Genomic DNA, 23689 nt, shown 5'->3' on the forward strand with positions numbered 1-23689 from the left:
GAGATATGTACGGTGGTGGAGCGATAGAGTGGTTGTATACTGTCAACTTAACGTGACAGTCCTGTAAGGGAATTACACCACCACTGTTTAGCCCTAGGAAGCATCAACGCTTCCTGTTGGCCTTGACACATTTCCTGTGTCCTTATATATTTACGAAGGGGGGACAAATACCCCCAACAGCTCTTATATAAGAATCCTTCCTACTTAAGGCACAAGGCCTGAAATTTGGTGTGGGTCGGGGAGATGGTCAATAACATTGACCCCAGTGTTCAACTGGTACTTATTTTATCAACCCTGGAAGATGGATTAAAGGCAAAGTTGACTTTGGTAGCATTTGAACTCAGAACATAAGGATAGACAAAACGCTTAGCAGCATTTTGTCCTGCATGATAACAATTCTGCCAGCTCACCACCTATCATTATATAATTAATCCTTTCTACTATAGGCACAAGGCCTGAAATTTTGGGGAAGGGGACTAGTCGATTATATCAACCCCAGTGTGCCACTGGTACTTAATTCAGCAACCCTGAAAGGATGAAAGGCAAAGTCGACCTTAGCGGAATTTGAACTCAGAATGCAGAGATAGGTGAAATACCAAGCATCTTGTTCAGCTTGCTAACAATTCTGCCAGCTCGCTGCCTTTATCATTATATAATAATGCCAAGTCAGCACTAATTAGTTGACTTATAGTCAAAGACATTCCAGTCATAAGTGACCATCCTATTTCTTTACTACCCACAAGGGGCTAAACACAGAGGGGACGAACAAGGACAGACAAACGGATTAAGTCGATTACATCGACCGCAGTGCGTAACTGGTACTTAATTTATCGACCCCGAAAGGATGAAAGGCAAAGTCGACCATGGCGGAATTTGAACTCAGAATGTAGCGGCAGACGAAATACCTATTTCTTTACTACCCACAGGGGGCTAAACACAGAGGGGACAAACAAGGACAGACAAATGGATTAAGTCGATTACATCGACCCCAGTGCGTAACTGGTACTTAATTTATCAACCCCGAAGGGATGAAAGGCAAAGTTGACCTCAGCGGAATTTGAACTCAGAACATAACGGCAGACGAAATATGGCTGTGCATTTCACCCGGCGTGCTAATGTTTCTGCCAGCTCGCCGCCATCGTCATAAGTGACCATCCTGTCTGTTTCATTCAGGAACAGTGTATCAAGAGCTAACATTAGTTCCTTCTTTTTTCATAATTCTATTTGTGTCTCCTCAAGCGCTAAGACTCACAAGACTGGTTACCCAGTTTCCATGATGCATAAGTGACCAAGATCACAACATTGCCTCTAAAAAAGTCGAAAGGTAAGCTACTATAAATCGGCACGAACTTTCCAGACAACTCAATATTAGCAGGTGAAGGAGGGCAGGGTAGAGTGGCAGAAACGGAGATGCAACATAAAGAATCCATTGCAACTTTCAAAATTTCTCATACTGAGTTCAAATTCTACCAAGATTCACTTTGCTTTCCATCAGTTCCAGGACTTAGCTTTTCCTTCCCTCTCTCTCCGTCTCTCTCTTTCTCTCCAATGTTTGGCTTCATACAGCCAATATAAAAAGTCTTTATTGGAATAATTGGAAGAATATTATACAAAATCAAAATCATCATCATCATCGTTTAACGTCCGCTATCCATGGGTTGGACAGTTCAACTGGGGTCTGGGAAGCCAGAAGGCTGCATTAGGCCCAGTCTGATCTGGCAATGTTTCTACAGCTGGATGCCCTTCCTAACACCAACCACTCCGTGAGTGTAGTGGGTGCTTTTTATGTGCCACCAGCACAGGTGCCAGACAGAGCTGGCAAACGGCCATGCTCAGATGGTGTCTTTTTATGTGCCACCGACACAGGTGCCAGACGAGGCTGGCGAACGGCCACGCTCAGATGGTGTTTTTTTATGTGCCACCGACACAGGTGCCAGACGAGGCTGGCGAACGGCCACGTTCGGATGGTGTTTTTTTATGTGCCACCGACACAGGTGCCAGACGAGGCTGGCGAACGGCCACGCTCAGATGGTGTCTTTTTATGTGCCACCGACACAGGTGCCAGACGAGGCTGGCGAACGGCCACGTTCAGATGGTGTTTTTTTATGTGCCACCGACACAGGTGCCAGACGAGGCTGGCGAACGGCCACGTTCGGATGGTGTTTTTTTATGTGCCACCGGCACAGGTGCCAGACGAGGCTGGCGAACGGCCACGCTCGGATGGTGTTTTTTTATGTGCCACCGACACAGGTGCCAGACGAGGCTGGCGAATGGCCACGCTTGGATAGTGTTATGACTCTTCACAATTAATAAACAATTTTTTTTCTCTTTTTCATCCCATTTTTTTCATATTATTTCCAGTTAAACGAGAAATCTAAGCAATACAACAGACTGGCCCAAAATTTGCAGCTGATACCAACAACTGCAGAAAATGCTGGTGGCTTAGATTTTGAAATGAAACCAGGCCGTCTCTTTGACAGCACCCAGGAACAATTCAAAAATCATAAGGTTAGTCAGATATTATTTTAAAACTAGCAGTATCGCCCGGCATTGCTCGGTTTTGTAAGGGAAATAACTATATAAGCATTTTTAGAGAGTTATAGCCAAAAAATAGCAAAAAAATGCATTAAAAATGGAAAAAAAATTATGGTAAATTTTTTTTTAAATCGTTGACTCATCGTAGACATTTTTAGAGAGTTACTTCCCTTATATTTAAAAAATATGCATTAAAATGGAAAAAAATGATGGTAAATTATTTTTAAAATCGTAGACGTGCGCTAATACCCAGAAGGGCTCGATATGAATCACGACTATAAGATACCCAAATTTGGTTAAACTGCACTGCAAAATGTGGGAGTAGTTAGGAATCTAAATTGGAGTAGACAGACACACAACCTTACTTCTATATATAAAGATATTCTTTAAAAAATATTTCTATATCTTTTATCTTCTAGCTCTTCTAGTCATTAGTCTGCACGACCTTGAAGAATTCTCATCAAATAGATTGACTCCAGCACTTTTTTTTTAAGCCTGCTCCTTATTCTATCAGTCTCTTCTGTTGAAGCACTAAGTTACAGGGACATAAATACACAAACACCAGTTGTGAGCAGGTGATGAGGGACAAACAGACACAAAGACACACACATATCGGTCGCTGTAACATAACACTTTTCCTCTGCCATAAGGCCGAATTCAATTTGTCTCCAGTCGAAAGACGCTTGTTGTGATGTCCTGTTATTATTATTATTATTATTGTTGTTGTTGTTTTTTTTCGTATTATTATAATTCATTAAACCCTACTGTTTCCAGATGCATATATGGGCAGTGAAGGAAAAGATCACTGAAGCACTGCACTCCTGCAACACCGAGAAGGGACGTCACATGGATATAAACGAACGGGTAAGCTGCCATGTTTTGCACACTGGACCTGCTAGAAATAACAGTTAATTTCTCTCCTGTAACATACCACCATCTTAATCAAGGAAGAATACTTTAGATAGAGATGAGCTGATCATGGTTAGAATGTCTGATAAACCAGAACTTAGTTGGTGCTAAATAACATGGGTGCTTGAACAAGGCTGCTTGACTTGCTAAAAATAGCACCCAAATCTCACATTGTGTCGTGTAAAACTAGGAAGCACCTCGAAAGAGCTGTTCTTCACTCCTGCTCCAGAGCGTCGGCTGTGGGGTCAGTCCGAAAAGCTCTATCTGCGACGATTTTATCTCAATCGAAGGAGAGGGGCTTTCTCCGTCCGGGTTGCGGATCCATGGAATAAGCTGCCGGACGAGATAGTGAAGATGCCGACGACCGCTCGGTTCAAAGTCTCTCTTGACCAGAAATGGCCTGAACTCTTTGCATGAACACCCTCCCTGTACATAACTCCATGTCCCCCTACATGGCCTTGCTTTTTTGCTTTTTGAGCCAAAAAATTAACTTAACATCAGTTCATGTAATCCATGATACGGTAGGTCTTAATGAATGCATTAGATGAGAGATATACAGGGTCAGAGCTGACCTGGCTACAATCACACACCACCATAACATGTTGCTTCTGAGATAGCAATAAACTACAGGAACCCCTTTTACCAACACATGCAAAGCAACAAAACCTGCTTCTGTGTAGCTGCTTGGCTTGTTAGAAATAGCAGACAAACCTCCCCCATGTCACATCCTTACTTTACTTATCTAAGTCCTTTAACCGGATCTTTTCGGTTTGAACGGCAGTTTTTTAAAATAATTTCCACATAACTAAACACTTTTAAACTTCGTATACTGGTAGAATGTGTTTATGAAACATCTTTTTCTCTTGGCTTTATTGAGAAAATTCTATAGTTTGTAAGATATTTGTTGTTTTTTTCTTCAGTTTCTGCAATTTCAACCAATCAATGACGTCTATTGAGGTGAAAACATTCTGTGTCGTATGAATATGTCCCTCGTTTAAGAAACAGATTGGGTTTATTTACATTTCTGAAGAAAAAAAGATACCCTTCCCCCCACCCCTAACCCTAACCCTAAAACAGATTGAAATGCAATAGATCGATACTAGGGTCATAATTACGGGTGACAATTTCATATGACACCGCTAGAAAAAACTGCCGTTCAAACGGAAAAGATCCCTTTAACCTCTATGGTGCATAGGGCCATGAATGACTTTTCTCCTGTTCTCAACTCGGGGCTGTCTTTACTGCTTCCCTCCAGTTTGATTCCTATTTTTACTCATCTGCCTCGTTATCCCACCTCCGGCTATTTTTAGAGTATCCTCCCTCCCACCTCGCTTGTAAGTTCCAGATCAGGTCCTCGCATATGATGTTTCCATCTGGGAAGACCTACCTCTTCTTGGTCTTGTTTGTTTGGAATTATCAGAGATCCTTTTGTAACTTTGTCTTTGTCTGGGAAGAGGTCTTGGTCCTACCCAAACCCATTTTTACCTCTGGGAAGAGGTGATATAAGTCTGGGCCCCGTCTTTGATCTGTCCAGTACAGGGGCCCAAGCAAGAGCCTTGTGCTTTACTGGCATAGCTCTTGAGGTCATTGAGGCATACTAGTCACTATTGCCTTCCAGGTGAGTTTGTCATGGGGATGCCGCAATGTGTAACCATAGTCTTCTTGTCCAGAAGAGTTCCCTCAAGAGGTGAGAGACTGCAGCAAGCATAAAGTAGTCGGTTTGAAAGTCTGCAACAACTACAGCTGTTGACCCCTGAGTTACAGCTTCCTCAGTGACTAACCTACACGCTCTAGGTGACTGTTGCACCCCAAGAGGGTCCAGACTATATTGAGGGCTAGCAGTCGGCAGGTGGATATCTCCAGGATCGTTTGGCATGATGCTGGAGACGTCAGCCTAAGACGCCGTCAGCCTGGCGGGTGGCCGCCGCCTTCGCGCCACCTTGCTTTACGTGCGCCAATCGCCCAGTGCTCCGCCACGCTACCGTGCCCGATATCAAAAGAACGAACCGAAGCTCGCGGTATTGCCCACGTACATGTGGACGTACCCGCGACTGATGCCAGAAGGCTGTCACGAGATACACGTGGTCGATACAGCGACATGGTCCGTCCCGTAAATTCCCGAAAGATGACAACTGCGGCTAGCATAGGTAGGGGCCGCCAGCAGCAGGCCTGCGCCAGAAGAGTTCCCTCAAGAGGTGAGAGACTGCAGCAAGCATAAAGTAGTCGGTTTGAAAGTCTGCAACAACTACAGCTGTTGACCCCTAATTTACAGCTGTTGACCCCTAACTTAAAGCTTCCTCAGTGGCTAACCTACACAACATACACACGCATGTGCGACTCCCAAACACCAACTGTTAAATCATTGTCATGTTCTAATTCAGGAGAATGACCAGTGCAGTGAGAAAGAGGCCCATATTGTCCGGCTGAAGAACAACCTGGAACGACTGAAGAAAGACTACAAATGTGACAAGCAAGTAAGTACTCTTTTACTCGTTTCAGTCATCTGACTGTGGCCATGCTGGAGCACCGCCTTTAGTCAATCAAATCAACCCCAGGACTTATTCTTTGTAAGCCTAGTACTTATTTTATCGGTCCCTTTTTTGCCGAACCGTTAAGTTACAGGGACGTAAACACACCAGCAACAGCCACGATCGGATGATGCTGTTTATGTGCCACCGACATGGGGCCCAAGCGAGGCTGGCAAACGGCCACGATCAGATTGTGCTTTTTACATGTCACTGGCACAGGTGCCACACGAGGCTGGCAAACGGCCACGATCGGATGGTGCTTGTTACATACCACTGGCACAGGTGCCAGATGAGGCTGGCAAACGGCCACGCTCGGATGGTGCTTTTTACTTGCCACCGGCACGGGGGCCCAGGTGAGGCTGGCAACGGTTTACCTTTATTGCGACACACCCCTCTTTCACAATTGTACACTCTTATGAAATAGTCTCTCTCTCTCTGTTTTACAGTGTTATAATGTTCTTTCTTTCCTTCTCTATCTCTCTCTCCCTCATTCCTACAGTAACATCATTTGTGTCTTTGTGTCTCTTATGCAGTTACATGAACAATGTATCGAAACCAAGCAGGAGCTGTACGACAAAGGTTATGAGGAAATGAACGAGAACAAGAAAGCCTTAGAAATTTGCACATTGGAGTTGGACCTACTTCGTGAGGATTTGGAGAAAATTAAGGAGCAGTAAGTGTTTTTGAGGAAAGTGTTTGCCAGGGACCAAATCCTTAGGCTTCCAAACAAATCCCTTCCGTCCTCCTCCATCATCATCATCATCATCATCATCATTTAGCGTCCGCTTTCCATGCTAGCATGGGTTGGACGGTTCAACTGGGGCCTGGGAAGCCAGAAGGCTGCACCAGGCCCAGTCCGATCTGGCAATATTTCTACGGCTGGATGCCCTTCCTAACGTCAACCACTCCGAGAGTGTAGTGGGTGCTTTTTACGTGCCACCCGCACAGGAGCCAGAAGGAGCTGGCAACGGCCACGATCGGATGGTGCTTTTTACGTGCACGGGGGCCAGTCAAAAGGATAAAATTAATGTGAGAAATAATCAGGTTGATTTGTCGAACAAATGTTAAAAAATACAGTTGTATGTTTATAAGCAGTCACTTTTTTCTTTTTTTTTACTTGTTTCAGTCATTTGACTGTGACCACCTTTAATCGAGCAAATCAACCGCCAGGACTTATTCTTTGGAAGCTTAGTACTTATTCAATCGGTTCTCTTTTGCCAAACCGCTAAGTTACAGGGACGTAAACATATCACCATCGGTTGTCAAGCGATGTTGGTGGGGAACAAACACAGACACACACACACACATGTGTTGTGAGTGTTTATTGAGTGAAAACACGTAAAGCTCCACGAGGTTCTGACAGGGGTGTTGGCAATCCCTGCTGTACTCTTTCGCCACAACTTTCTCTCACTCTTTCTTCTGTTGGCCTGCTTGCTTAGTCAGCGGGGTGGCGTCATTTGAAGGCTAAAACAATACGAAGCGCATTGTGACCGGCGATGTGTAGCAACATCTGATAGCCTGGTCGGTTACGGTGATATATATATATATATATATATATATATATATATAGAAAATAGTAAAAAGTGAAAAAACTACAGAAGGCTTGTTTTAAAAGGTTAAAAAATATATATATTTGCGTCAATATGTCTGAAGAATATTAAAAATTTTTTTCTTACAATGACATAATTTAGAAGAAAGACCGGTTTCGCGTTTAGCTTTTCAATTTCTTGCGACATTATGTTTATCTTGAACATATTATATGTATATATTTGTAACAACTGTATTGTGAGCAAGCCATTTAATAACAACCAAAAGGCTTAAATTCATTCTAAATTTAAATTTATTTCATGAGGTGTCAATTCTTTTGTCATACAACCTGATTATATATGCATGCAGATGTGTATGTATGTCTGTGTTTGTGTTTCCATGTCTTGACATTGCATGATTGGTGTAATTTCCAATTTTCTTTGGAAACATCGTCTGTCTTTCGGGAAATATTACCTTAATTGGAAACAAGTAACGGTTGCTGACAAGAATAGCATCCATAGAGAACCTGCCTCAATAAACTCCATGCAAGTAGGGAAAAGTGAGCATTAAAATGATGATGACGATATATAAGGCGGCGAGCTGGCAGAAACGTTAGCACGCCGGTCGAAATGCGTAGCCGTATTTCGTCTGCTGCTACGTTCTGAGTTCAAATTCTGCCGAGGTCGACTTTGCCTTTCATCCTTTCGGGGTCGATTAAATAAGTACCAGTTTCGCCCTGGGGTCAGTGTAATTGACTTAATCCCTTTGTTTGTCCTCTCTATGTTTAGCCCCTTGTGGGCAATAAAGAAATAGATATATAAGTGTTATCGTCAACGTCTTTTATCATCCATTTTCCCATGCTGGTATGGGTTGGATGATTTAACAGGAATTGGTGAGGCTGGGGGCCACCTCAGGCTCCATTTGGCATGGTTTCGAAGGCTGGATGCCCTTCCTAATGCCAACCACTTCACATAGCATACTAGGTGCTTTTTACATGACACTTGCACTTGCATATGCATTTGGATTTCAGCAGCTGCTTGTTTTCCTCTTTTTTTTTTTCCTTGTTTTATAAAATTATCAACCATCGTACAAACGATAACTCTGAGCACCTTTTCAATCTCCACCCATCTAACACCCGTGGACATATTTACAAAGTCAGAAAACAGCACAGCTCCCATGACTTCAGGAAACATTTTTTCACGCTGAGAGTTGCTGAAGCATGGAACAAACTGCCGGCATCAGTTGTTAGTTGTCGGAGCACTGCATCCTTCAAAACTTCCATGCTTCCTGAGACTCACCAACACTACACCTGATTTTCTCCCTTCCATACACACACAAGCATGTATCTGACTCATACACTGTTCACTTCCCAGACATTTGTACATTACTGCATATACTCTGACAAGTTATGGTGCACCTAAGCACTGTATACAATAATTTCATTATTATTTTTTATTATCATATCTATTTCTTTTTACTCTTAGATTTTCTCTGGTCAACTACACACATATATATTATTTTATTTATTTATAGATCAGCCCAAGAAATGGCAGAATTTAATAAAAAAGAGAAAGATAGTTTGGAATTCCTGCAGAAGGTCACTAATCGAGTGGCTGAGCATAAATCCAGAATTAAGGTATGTTTTTAGACATCTCTATATATATAAACAGCAAAATGTCTGTGTGCGTGTGTCCTTTATACAAATCCACACTTTTTCAGTTAGAGGGCTCGCACTTTCTATGGTCATTCAAAACCGTCCAAGGGTGGTTGTGCACATCTTTACATTTCCCCAGTCACCCTGCAAAGCCAGTAAAAAAATCAATAGAAGTGACTTTTTTGTGAATTTTCTATCCAAAACCCAATCAAAATGCCCGAAACTTGATACTCCAATTGAATGCTAGCTAGCTGTATATGATTGGTCGGATATTTGGACAGTATTCACGTGTATGTGTGCACGCATGCAGCTGTATATGCATGCACTAGCACTATGACCCGGCAACGCCGGGTCATAGTGCTAGTCATTAATAAATGGTTAAATTGTCTCTTCTGGCCATCAGCATGTATATCTTCCAAGTCCCTTTGTTCTTTGGTCTTTTAGCTTCCCTAGATCTTTAAAATGATTATCAGACAGCAGTCTCTGGAGCAAAATGTCCTCTCTCCTTAAGATTTGTTTTAATTTCTATCAATATTATGGTAGGAAGAGGGTTTTTTTTTTCATATGACAGGGCTCCTAATTTATTGTCTAAACCCTAAATTTAGAGAACACTGTTTGTGTCCATGGTAGCCTTTTACTGTCATCTCACACAAACTACAGGCCCTTTCCTTTGGTCCCCAAGTCCTGGTAAATTTGTAGGGGCAGCATCATGACATATGTGTGTTGGACATTTTAGACATGGCTGAGCTACTCTTTCTCTCTTGGTCTTTAATGTCTTTCAGAGAGAGAGAGAAAGGGAAAGAAGAATTGAACCCATTACTGTAACAAACCCCTGAAAGGATGAAAGGCAAAGTTGATCCCAGTTAGATTTGAACTCAGTGTGCTGAGATCCAAAACAAATAACACAAAAGTTGCTATCTGACACTGTAAAAAAGGATAAAGGGTAAAGATCCTCTTTGGTCAAGAATGACCATGGGGTTGCACCTAGAAAGTTCCCCTCTACGGAACAAACCCAGGCAAGGCTGTTTATGGAAGACCAGCAGTCGCCCATGCATACCAGCTTCCTCTCTCCATGCCACTGATGTTATCCAAGGGAGAGGCAAAGGGGCCGATACAGCTTGGCACCATTGATGTCGCAGCTCGTTTCTACAGCTGAGTGAACAGGAGCAATGTGAGATAAAGAACACAACACACAACCTGGTCTGGGAATTGAACCCAGTACCTCATGATTGTGAGCCCGATGCTCTAACACTGTAACATTCTGCTAACCTACTTCTATATTTTATATCATCTCCTGGAGGGACCCCTACAACTGGATGCTGACAGACTCCTTGAGATAATATAAACAACACCACTGTCACTACCGTCCCCTATGAGCCTTTTAAGTGTTTTCCATTGCAGGCCCATGTGTGACTCTAGGTGCAGGTAAGGCTGTGTAACTGGAACAAGAGTTGCTGCAAAGTTCTGAGGTGTAGCACTCAACCTCCACTCTCACCCCCACCCTATTCTCTGCAACACCATTCTTTATTCAAAGAATTTGCCATTCTCTGATTTTTTTTTTTTTTTGTTTTTGTTTGTTTTGCAGAATAACCTGGAAACGGTCAGTTCCGAGATAAAAGGCTACAAAGAAAGAGCACTGGAAACCGTCTATACCGCCCAGCATTCTTGAGTGTTAAATATACATGCATATATACATATATACACAAATACACACACACACACATATATATATATGCTCACACATTCTAATGTGGTTCATTATATTGCTTTGTTAAAACTTTCCAAGATCTTACAGAATTGGTGAATGCATGTATGACTGTTAAGGTTTTCTAACCTGGCCCCAGTCAACCCTGCTTGTATAGCTCTATGCCCTTCCGCACAAACACACTCACTCACACACGTCAGGGACTAACTGAATTATCCTTCTTGTGTTTTTAAGATGGGAATCTGACTTCATTTTTGGCAGATTGAATGAACACATCATTGTGTCATTATTTTTTCTATTAAACTGACACATCTAATTCACAGAGTAATGTTTGATGTGCATGTATGTGTATATGCATGTATGTATAGGTATATAAACACACACAAATTGATGTGTATTGCTTGTATTCTGTGTGTATTTTACACACTTTCTGTGTGTGTGTGTACATATGAAGCAATTATTGTATGTGTAACTTGCTTGGTCTGTATTGTGATATTTGATTGAATATATGTGTGTTTATGTGACTATATGTGTGTTTATATGAATGTGTGTTTCTGTGAATGTGTATATAAACATTCTAGGGCTGACAAGTTCACAAGAAATTATGTCCAACCACTCAAAATATCGGTCACTAAGACGAGTGTGAAACTGAATAAAATATTTAATCCATAATCATTAGTACACAAGGATATATTTTATCAGACTAACAATTATAGGATTAAGTATTTGAAATATATATATTGGGTCATCCCATAAATAATGCGGTTTTTTAAGACTTCTTTTATTTTTCAAAATTAAAATAAAGTTCTTTTTTAATCTAAAATATATTTTACTTTTTTTTTTTTTTTTTACAATGCTCTTCCCTCTGTCTGGTAAACTTGCAAGGACCATCTTCCAAAATTCACTTGTCCGTGACAGAAAATACTCCTCCAGTACTGTTCTGACCTCATCTACAGAATTCATATATTTTCCATCAAAATTATTTTGTAAACTGTAAAATAAATGATAATCAGATGGGGCAATGTCCAGCAAGTATGGTGGGTGGGGCATCGTTTCCCATTCAAACTACTCCAACCTTTGGAATATCATCCTCATTGTATGTGGCCGAGCATTATCCTGATAGAAGAACACCACCTTTCATCTTGAAACCAAAGATGGTCATTTTTCTTCTAGTGCTGACTTAAGCTGCTCACTGTAGCTCTCCTTTGTTATTGTTTGGTTTGGGTTTAAAAGTTCAAAGTGGACTAAACCTTTCATATCCCATCAAACAGATAACAACACCTTACATGGTTGAAGACCTCCTTTAGCCTGGGGTGCTGGTGTTTATCCTTTACCTGTCTTTGGCACTTGACATTTCTATAGAGAACCCATTTCTCGTCACCAGTCACTGTTCAGTCCAAAAAAGGTTCATTTGTGAGACGTGACAGCAAAGAAGGTGCGATTAGACTCGGAAAGTTTGTGAGTAACCAATGACCCAATTTGCTGGCTTTTTCAATGGCACACAGGTGTCGATGAATGGTTGAATGACCAAATCCAAGCTTCTCTGCTAGTTCCTCAACTGTTACGATGGGATTTTGTTCCACCAGGGTTTGCAGGACGTCCTCGTCAAGCTCTACAGATCTTCCAGGATGTGGCTCATCATCTAAGCTGTAGTTTCCAGCTTAGAATTTCTGGAACCACCATTGATACTGGCTTATGCTTATTGTCCAATTCCCAAATACTGCATTAATATTCCTTGCAATTTCCGTTGCGTTGTTGCCTTTATTGAATTCATAAGGCAAAATATGCCGAATATGCTCCTTTGTCACTTCCATTATAGCTTTGAAGAAATTATCATCATCATCGTTTAACATCTGTTTTCCATGCTAGCATGGGTTGGACGGTTCTTCCAGGGTCTGTTAAACCAGGAGGCTGCACCAGGCCCAGTCTGATCTGGCAGTGTTTTTACAGCTGGATGCCCTTCCTAACACCAACCACTCCGTGAGTGTAGTGGGTGCTTTTTATGTGCCACTGGCACAGGTGCCAGGCGAGGCTGGCAACGGCCACGATCAGGTGGTGCTCTTTACGTGCCACCGGCACAGGTGCCAGGCGAGGCTGGCAACGGCCACGATCAGTTGGTGCTTTTCACGTGCCACCGGCACAGGTGCCAGGCGAGGCTGGCAACGGCCACGATCAGTTGGTGCTTTTTACATGCCACCGGCATGGAGGCCAGTCAAGGCAGTGCTGGCAACAGCCACATTCGGATGGTTCTTTTACGTGCCACAATTGTTAAAATCGAACTGCACTCTTCACGACTTATACTAAGAATAAGGACAAGTTATAATTACTACCTGCTTTTATAGCAAGTTGATGCAGGCAGTTTATCCCATCCCCCTCCAGTTTTTAGTTCATACAATTGAAAAAACCACATTATTTTTAGGATGACCCAATATATGTAGACATAAACTAGCACAAAAACAACCTTGCCCAGACTTGTACCTGGGAGGATAACTTTCTAGGTGCAATCCCATGGTCAGTCATGACCGAAGGGGCTCTCAGCAAACCAGCACAAATACCCAGCATTGCCTCGGTTGATGGTAATAATGGGATTTCATTAAAAACTTTCATATACCGAGTTTGTTCTTAATAAATTAATTAATGCATTAAAAAAAATTAGTCATTAAAATTGTTGTTTTTTTTGCTTCATATATTTTACGTCTTCTTCCTCTTCACCCTCTCATCAATTATTCCACCTGTTTTTCTCTTTCTTTATTTATCACACACTGTATTTACAATTTATCTTCTCTTTCCCCCCCCCCCCGCTGGCATTAATCCTTTTCTCTCCACAACACACACAAACACACTTCTTTCATTTCTCATTCTCTCTTCATTTATCTCTCCTCCTTCCCTCATACATTGCTTCATGTTCATTTCTCTCATTCTGTCTATCTTTCTCCCCCCCCCCCATCTGGTCCCACTTTTTATATATGTATGCATACAAAGCTTTTTATTTGTAATAAGACAAGATCTGCAACTATTGAAAATAAATCATCATCATCATTATTGTTATTATTATTATGTTTTTTCCTTCTTTCTCCATGAATGGATGTTGTTTTCACAGTGAAAGTGCTCTTCTCAGTACATGAGCCGTTCCAGTTAACATGATTTTTTGCACTTCTTGTAGGGATGGTAAGCCTGGTATCATTTTCAAATAGGTTTCAGTACCTTTTTTTATCATTCCTAGAGATCCTACAATCACTGGTACTGTAGTCGCCTTGAGATGCCACATTTTTTCAATTTCTATTAGCGAGCTTTTATATTTACTGATCTTGTCAAATTCTTTCACCGCTATATTGTGATCGCAAGGAATACTCATGTCAATTAATAAACACATCTTTTTTGTCTGATCTTTTATAATAATAACAATAATATCCGGTTTATTGTCTGATCTTTTATAATAATAATAATAATATCTGGTTTATTTATTATCATTTATTATTATTATTATTATTATTATTAAGGCTGCGAGCTGGCAGAATTGTTAGCATGCCAGGCAAAATGCTTAGCAATATTTCACCTGTCTCTACATTTTGAGTTCAAATTCTGCCATGGTTGATAAATTAAGTACCAGTGAAACTCTGGGGTCAATGTAATCGATTAGTCCCCTCCCCAAAATTTTAGGCCTTGTGCTTTTAGTAGAAAGGATTATTATTATTATCAGGAGTGGCTGTGTGGTAAGTAGTTTGCTTACCAACCACGTGGTTCCAGGTTCATTCCCACTGCGTGGCACCTTGGGCAAGTGTCTTCTACTATAGCCTTGGGCCGACCAAAGCCTTGTGAGTGGATTTGGTAGACGGAAAATGAAAGAAGCCTTTCGTATATATATATATGTGTGTATTTATGTGTTTGTGTTTGTCCCCCCAACATCACTTGACAACCAATGATGTGTTTATGTCCCCTTAACTTAGTGGTTATGTCCCCTTTGTGGTTCAGCAAAAGAGACCGATAGAATAAGTACTAGGCTTACAAAGAATAATTCCTTGCAGTCGATTTGCTCGACTAAAGGCGGTGCTCCAGCATGGCCACTGAAACAGGTAAAAGAGTATTAAGGCAGTCAGCTGGCAGAATCCTTCGCACACCAGATAAAATTCATCTTTGTTCTAAGTTCCGATTCCACTGAAGTTAACTCTGCCTTTTATCTCTTTGGGGTCAATGAAATACGTACCAGCTGAGCACTGGGGTTGGTTTAATCAACAAGCCCTCTCTCATGAAATTTTAGGCCTTGTGCCTACCGTAGTAGTCATGGTGGCGGCTGCATATGCTGTAATTGTACTTCACTGCTTCCACCATTTGTTGGTGATTCCCAGCCCCTGGTAGATGACACATTTGCACCACTGGGGTGACATCCCTCCAAGCTGGGTCTGTTTGTATTTTCATTGTTGGTGAATGTTTTACAAAGTCAGAGCACAAATCCTATCTCAACTTTTGGTTGCCTTGGGTTATCAACAAGCCCCTCTCATGAATTTTAGGCCTTGTCCTACCGTAGTAGTCCGGGTGGCGGCTGCTATGCTGTAATTTGTACTTCACTGCTTCCACCATTTGTTGTGATTCCCAGCCCCTGGTAGATGACACATTTGCACATTTGCAACCACTGGTGACATCCCTCCAAGCTGGGTCTGTTTGTATTTTCATTGTTGGTGAATGTTTTACAAAAGTCAGAGCACAAATCCTATCTCAACTTTTGGTTGCCTTTTATGATACACTTACTTACTTGTACTTATGGCGACATTCACCCTGGGTGGGTTGAGTCGGCTTCTACCACCCTTGAGGCATCTCGAACCATGGCAGTGGAAGAAGTTTCGTGGGAATATGAATTTCACAAGCAGTCCCCGAAAATTCTGCATGTAGAGACATCCTGTTTGCCGCAGAGACAGAACGACCAGGGAGCTGCCAGTTGCTGAAATAGACACTCTGAGGATTTTCACCAGAGCCCCATCTGCTGGGTTGTGACCCTAATACCAGTTATGGGTGGCCCTACCAGGAACCCTAATACTCAGTTATGGGTGGCCCTACCAGGAACCAAAGTTCCCGACGGCATAGCCCTGACACTACCCGTTGTCAGCGTCCCCACCACGGTGAGGAGGGGATGGCCTTTTATGACACACTGAGGAAACGAGTCTGTTTTTGGCATGCCAGTCCTGACATGGCACTTGCACAATGTGGATTGAAGTGTTTTGCTGAAGAACAAAATACACTCCCTGATCCAGCAATTAAACCCACAATCTAACAATTGTTAGTGTGGCACCCTAACCACTAGGCCATACAACTATATTAGAAAGGATTATTATTATTAACCACTGACTTGGAAGTTGTATTGTTTTTGAGCTTAAATTTTGACTTTTCTTTCCAAATGTGGATATATTTTTGTTAACAATCTCATAGAGAAGTTGATATGCTGCCATTGGTGAAGTTTCCTTTTTCATGTAATTCCTTCAGGCAATCATTTGTTAAAATTTTGTAACTTCAGCTTTTCATATTTTCTTTTATATATAAAACAAAATGGATCCTTGTCAGAAAATGCTGTTCAGTGGAGAGAAAAGTAGAAGGAAGGAAGGAAGGAAACACTATTTAAGGCAAAGAGAAAGTAAGCCAATGCCAAGGCAAAGAATATTGGTGCCATCTCTCTTTAACCCGTTAGTATTCAAGGCACATGGCTCAGTGGTTAGAGTGTTGAGGTTGTGAGTTCGAATCCCGGACCAGGTTGTGTGTTGTGTTCTTGAGCAAGACACTTTATTTCACGTTGCTCCAGTTCACTCAGCTACTGAAATGAGTTGCGACGTCACGGGTGCCAAGCTGTATCGGCCTTTGCCTTTCCCTTGGCTAACATCAGTGGCGTGGAGAGGGGAGGCTGGTATGCATGAGCGACTGCTGGTCTTCCATAAACAACCTTGCCCGGACTTGTGCTTGGGAGGGTAACTTCCTAGGTACAATCCCATGGTCAGTCATGACCGAAGGGGGTCTCCGCATTCAAATTAATGTACAAAAATTCTTATTTATTTATGTTGTTTTAAATTAATCATGCATTATCTTGTAACTTTGAGATGATGTAATTGTCTATTTCTACAATGACATTGTAGAGTAGGTATGAGAGGTCAGATGTGGCTGGCTTTAACATAAAACAGGTTGAATATTTCAGCTGAATATGGATGGTTTAATTGCTAAAGGGTTAAGCTAACAACAATGTTGTATGGCAGCTGTGGCAGAAAGGAGTATCAACATTGTCGCTGAAGCTGTTACAATGACTGTGATGGCATCATCGCCTAGAGCAGTGGTTTTCAACCAGGGTTCCACCAGTACAGTCCATGGGTTCCACAAGAAGTTACAAAGCTGCTAAAATCGGCAGTAATTTTTAATTCTCCTGTGCAGATATGTGTGCATAAGACTATTAAATTATTGCACATGGGTTCCTCGAGCCAGTGGAATGCTTCCTTGGGGTTCCGCTCCAGCAAAAAGTTTGAAAAGCACTGGCCTAGAGTAACAGACATTAACCCAACAATTTGTAATTACAGCAGCAAGGGCAATAGTTCAATTCAGTTCAGTTCCTCTTCTCTTGACCACATTGGGCAACAAGTTGACATCATTGGTTTCTTCTCTGTTAGATGTGGTTTTCTGTACATCTGGCCATGCGATATTGGCCTCTCTCTTCTCAGTTATGAATGTTCTGCATCATAGATTTTCTGCTCGTTAATAATAGCATGGTTCTACTAACAATTATGTATACCAGTAGGACATGGAAGAGCACCCAATATTAATGAAAAGGATTCTGAGAACATATTGGCCAGGCCAACCAAAGCCTTGTCAGTGGATTTGGTAGATGGAAACTGAAAGAAGCCCGTCGTATATATGTATGTGTGGGCGTATATGTATGTGTGTCTGTGTTTGGGCCCCCCCAACATCACTTGACAACTGATGCTGGTGCGTTTACGTCCCCGTAACTTAGCGGTTCTGCAAAAGAGACCGATAGAATAAGTACTAGGCTTACAAAGAATAAGTCCTTGCAGTCGATTTGCTCGACTAAAGGCTGTGCTCCAGCATGGCCACTGAAACAGGTAAAAGAGTATTAAGGCAGTCAGCTGGCAGAATCCTTTGCACACCAGATGAAATTCATCTTTGTTCTAAGTTCCGATTCCACTGAAGTTAACTGTGCCTTTTATCTCTTTGGGGGTCAATGAAATACGTACCAGCTGAGCACTGGGGTTGGTTTAATCAACAAGCCCTCTCTCATGAAATTTTAGGCCTTGTGCCTCAAAAGAGACTGATAGAATAAGTACTAGGCTTACAAAGAATAAGTCCTGGGGTCGATTTGCTCGACTAAAGGTGGTGCTCCAGCATGGCCGCAGTCAAATGACTGAAACAAGAAAAAGAGTAAGACTTCGTAACCAATGGAGACATTCTAAAGAGAGACAATGCAACACACCGCTGCTTACCGAAATAATTAGAGTAAAGATTAAAACTAACAGAAGTACCTGTGTAATTATTTTCAATGGAAGAGATTCTCCAATTTTGCAGTCTCAAGGGAGAACAGTATCTGCTACAACGATGATGATGATGATGATAACAAAACATGATAATAAATAACTGCACAACCCTCTTACCAAAACCATTTCAGCCACAATTTGGCCAAGTATTAGGAAATTGGTGCAGTTACTTCCTGTGCAGCATCAACCAAGGCAGCAACAGTGAAAATATCAACAAACGCTATGGCAAAGCAGCTGCAACTACAAGAATTTTGGTAAAACAAGCAGAACGAGGTGTAAACAGTAACTGCACGACAATGTGAGGTATACTTGCCATCTCAATATGGCTAACCACTAAGGGTGGGTGTTACTGTAGCCACGTAACTAAAAAATTTCAAACTTCGTATACTGGTAGAATGTGTTTATAAAACATCTTTTTCTCTTGGCTTTATTGAGAAAATTCAATGGTTTGTAAGATATTTGTTGTTTTTTTTCTTCAATTTCTGCAATTTCAACCAATCAATGACATCTATTGAGGTAAAAAACATTCTGTGCCGTATGAATATGTCCCTCATTTAAGAAACAGATTGGGTTTATTTACATTTCTGAAAAAAAAAGATACCCTTCCCCCTAACCCTAACCAACCCTAACCCTAAAACAGATTGAAATGCAATAGATCGATTCTAGGGTCATAATTATGGGTGACAATTTCATATGACACTGCTAGAAAAAAACTGCCGTTCAAACGGAAAAGATCCGAAAATAGTGGTCTTCAAGCAAAATTGATTGGATTTGTTCTTTGGTTCCTGTCCACGCAGGTCAAAGTGGACATTATATTAAATGGAAGTCTGGTGTTGCAAGAATTTCGGGATCTTTTCTGTTCAGATTGATTTCATATTCAGTGTAATGATAAACCTTTATAGACTAATGAATGCCGTGAGAATCATTTTCACCATAAATCAATAACGAGAGCAATTAAAGTTTTAATATTTCATTATTACCGTTTTTATTATTTTATTTTGATGATACTTATTATATTTGCCATTTAAATATGGCTAACCCCTAAGGGTGGACACTACTGTAGTTTGGAGCCCCAGGAGGACGCCTCCTCCAGCTGGCTTTAGACACATTTTCTGTGCCCTGTGTCCTCCTGGGGCTACAAACTACAGTAGCATCCACCCTTAGGGGTTAGCCATATTTAAATGGCAAATATACATCACGATGTGTTGCAGCTACTGTTTATAACTCACTCTAAGATTTATTAATGTTTAATAAAAATGCTTTTGGCATTAAATCAACTGGAAGTTTTTATAATACATTGAAATAAGACTTCTCGTTTTCATTTAATTGCAATTTATAAAGTAATTTAGTTCCATATATTGTTTCAATAATTGCCACTTTAAAACTGTAATGGTGAAAAAAAAAAAATCACTCGATAACAAATGAAAATGGAATTGAGGAAATTTTGGATCACAAAGAGGGTTTGGTGGAATTTGTAACCTAGGACACTGAGAGCCGCTATAAGAAGGTAAGTATACAGCAGTGGTTGGGTATGGCGGTTGAGCTGGCAGAAACGTTAGCACGCCAGGTGAGATGCTTAGCCGTATTTCGTCTGCCGTTACGTTCTGAGTTCAAATTCCGCTGAGGTCAACTTTGCCTTTCATCCTTTCGGGGTCGATAAATTAAGTACCAGTTACGCACTGGGGTCGATATAATTGACTTAATCCCTCTGTCTGTCCTTGTTTGCCCTCTCTGTGTTTAGCCCCTTGTGGGTAGTAAAGAAATAGGTATTTCGTCTGTCTTTACGTTCTGAGTTCAAATTCCGCTGAGGTCGACTTTGGCTTTCATACTTTCGAGGGTCGATAAATTAAGTACCAGTTACGCACTGGGGTCGATATAATCGACCTAATCCCTTTGTTTGTCCTCTCTGTGGGTAGTAAAGAAATAGGTATTTCATCTGTCTTTACGTTCTGAGTTCAAATTCCGCCGAGGTCGACTTTGGCTTTCATCCTTTCAGGGTCGATAAATTAAGTACCAGTTACGCACTGGGATCGATATAATCGACCTAATCCCTTTGTCTGTCCTTGTTTAGCCCCTTCTGGGTAGTAAAGAAAAAGGTTATTGTCTGTATTATTTTGCTTGACCAACTAGTCTGGCATATTCTAATGTTATTAAATTATTTCTATAATGTGGTTTCAGTCTGACTTAATCTTAGCTTCTGGGTGTGTATGATTAGAATTGAAAACCACTTAGAAAAAGTTTATATCATGATACTGCAAGAAAAGAATTGTTACTTTAAAGAAAATTTACCATGTTGATAGATGTGCAGCGCTCACCTTCACTCGCTGCGAGTATACGACCCAATCTTGGTACGTAACTCCAAACATACGTCATTTTCGGTTTTAAAACATTACGATGGATTTTGAGGTATATTTGACTGCTATTTTTAGTAGAGCGAACGACCTAGTACAGCTTCTGTAGAATGTTCGTCTGTCAGTGTATATATATTGAACAAATTATGCATTTCACTCAGTGGATTCTCCGTCAGACTCGACGATGAGCATTCACGGGTTTAACGAACTGAATTTCTACCTGTGAAATCAACATGTAAGCGATTGAGTATTTCGCAATTGCTTCCACTCTTAACACAATGTGACAAGCTGGACTTTCGAATTGCAGCTATAATCTAGAGACAAAAGGGGAATCAACTTCCAGTATTGTACTCAACTGGTATTTATCGATTCTCAACAGGATAAAGGGCGAAGTTAATCTCGGCGACATTTGAACTCATAAAGCAGAGAATTGAAACAAATACCGCTTAACACTTCGCCCATTGTGTTAATTTATTCTATTAATTTGTCGTCTCCATATAGTAATCCTTCTTTCACAAAGTAATTTTGTAACTATATTATGGTTGGCATAAGTCCATTTTATTTCCACTACATCTCTTGGATTCAGATGTCAAAATTTACATGTAGGAAGAATTTTTTAAATTCTCCAAAAGACTTTTGGAATTTCCGCTTACACCACTTTGTGTGTATGCTTATATACGTATGGATGTATAGTTACGTTCTGAGTTCAAATTCCGCCGAGGTCGACTTTGCCTTTCATCCTTTCGGGGTCGATAAATTAAGTACCAGTTAACGCACTGGGGTCGATGTAATCAACTTAATCCCTTTGTCTGTCCTTGTTTATCCCCTCTGTGTTTAGCCTCTTGTGGGCAATAAAGAAATATATATGTACGTATATATGTTCTCTTTGTCTTCTTAATTAGAATAAATTTTGACCGGCCACCTACTTGTTAGCAAATTTGGGAGGGAAAGCGTCTCTTTTTAACCACCATTCTCTAAAACAGTGTTTCCCGACCAGGAGTGTGAGTGCCCAGCCTTGCAGCCAGGCACTTAATTAGTATAATACTCTCCTGTGGTTTCTCCGTTTTCTCTTGCAACAAATTGCAAGAGAAAACGTAAATATTTTGTCGAGAAAAGGGAGAAATTCTACGTCGTGATATCTGGCTGCCTCAGAAGAATACGTTAACAAATCTATTAGCAACCAACAATAACGAAATGCAAAAACAATGTATAGTCAGGGAAGGGCAACATATGGAACGCCTTTGATCACACACGCTTGAGAAAATTACATTAACAGTGATTTGCAAGTAGCAATTGTCATAAATTCAATCGTGAATATTGTTTCATGAAACTTTAAAAAAAACTTTATCTACCTAAACGGCTGATTGTGAAAACTTTATTCATTTTGTGAAACAAGCTATCTTTATTAGAGATCTGTTAATTGTGAAAATATATGAAGTAGATGTGAAATTAATATGATATCAATTTGAATATACATATGTATATACAATTGTGAGTAACGTTGCTCTTTTTAACCACTTTTTGTGTGTTCAAATTAAGCTAGTCTAGCCTAGCTTAAAGCCTACCATTAAATTAGGGAATTAGAGACCAGCACCCGTCGCCGCGATTATGCATGTTACCAGTTTTTGTTTTTTTTATTAATATTATTATTATTACACTTATTTCCGGATTTAATGGTATTATTATCAGTGCGTTAGGTCCCCCGTTTTTCTTCCAGTTGGCCTTATCTATATTCTTATTTCCTTTTTCAAATCATAATTTAATCATCATGTCAACAAAAAAAAAGAAAGAAAGAAGAAAGAAATGGAATGATGTGCGTTTTGGTTTCACTTTGCACAGGGAAAAACAGGATTTGCAAAAGGCTACAATGCATGCTTTGCGATACTGTGTTTCCCAACGCAAATTTGAAGCTATCTAAGCTGCAAGAACACTTCAACAACCAGCACGATGGAGCTGATGCTGTAGGCTATGATGTTGAATCATTGAAAGCTAGAAGAGCCTGTTTTGGTTCTCGAGCAACCCTTCCTAAATTAGGTTTTGTATCTGTTGATAAACTACTGCTGATGGCTTCATACCTAGTAACGTATAAAGTAGCCAAGTCCTAGAAGCCCCATACAATTGCAAAAGAGCTTATCAAACCATATGCATTAGAAATGGCAACAGTTGTTCTGGGAAAAGAACCAAGAAGGAAGCTGGAATTAGTGCTGCTATCATCATCATTTAGCGTCCGCTTTCCATGCTAGCATGGGTTGGACGGTTCAACTGGGGTCTGTGAAGCTGGAAGGCTTCATCAGGCCCAGTCAGATCTGGCAGTGTTTCTACAGCTGGATGCCCTTCCTAACGCCAACCATTCCGTGAGTGTAGTGGGTGCTTTTTACGTGCCATCCGCACAGGTGCCAGACAGAGTTGGCAAACGGCCACGAACGGATGGTGCTTTTACGTGTCACCGGCACGGGGCCAGGCGAGGCTGGCAATGGACACGAACGGATGGTGCTTTTTACGTGCCACCAACACGGGGGCCAGACAGAGCTATCAAATAATGTTTTTCAGAGCCTAATTGGTGATTTGAGTTTGGATATTTTGGATTAAGTTATCACATATATCAAGACTAGTCCCTTGAAAATCCCTCTTCAGTTGGACGAAACAACTGATGTTTCAAGTTGTAATCAGCTCATCGCATTAGTGAGGTATGTCCATGATGGCACCGTAAAGGAAGATTTCCTCTTCTGCAAAGATCTGAAAACAACCATGAAAGGAGATGTGTTCCAGTTTGTGAAAAAATTCTCTCCAAAGCATGATTTAGTAATCCAAATTATTGGTTCTGTGTGTACTGATGGTGCTCCTGCTATGCTAGGAAATAAATCTGGATTTTCTCCACTGATGAAGTGGGAGATTTCACACTTGCAAGACACCCATGGCTTCCCTCATTGTCATGCTTCGGCATTGAAAATGTTGCCTTCAAA

The 23689-nt window shown here is 41.0% G+C and overlaps 1 protein-coding gene across 2 annotated transcripts in view; it reads left to right on the forward strand.

The window, feature by feature from the left end:
• LOC115223276 (kinetochore protein NDC80 homolog) overlaps positions 1–11864 on the forward strand; it is a 42882-nt gene extending 31018 nt beyond the window's left edge. For both annotated transcript variants that reach the window (XM_029793783.2, XM_036512093.1), the window contains exons 11-16: positions 2362–2508; positions 3310–3399; positions 5826–5918; positions 6506–6645; positions 9033–9135; positions 10739–11864. In XM_029793783.2, the coding sequence (XP_029649643.1) occupies positions 2362–2508; positions 3310–3399; positions 5826–5918; positions 6506–6645; positions 9033–9135; positions 10739–10822 (657 nt within the window). In that variant the 3' untranslated portion in view covers positions 10823–11864. The remainder of the gene's footprint in view (positions 1–2361; positions 2509–3309; positions 3400–5825; positions 5919–6505; positions 6646–9032; positions 9136–10738) is intronic.
• Positions 11865–23689: the final 11825 nt, after the last annotated feature.

This window comes from Octopus sinensis, linkage group LG22, assembly GCF_006345805.1.
Source record: "Octopus sinensis linkage group LG22, ASM634580v1, whole genome shotgun sequence".
Lineage (NCBI taxonomy): Eukaryota > Metazoa > Mollusca > Cephalopoda > Octopoda > Octopodidae > Octopus > Octopus sinensis.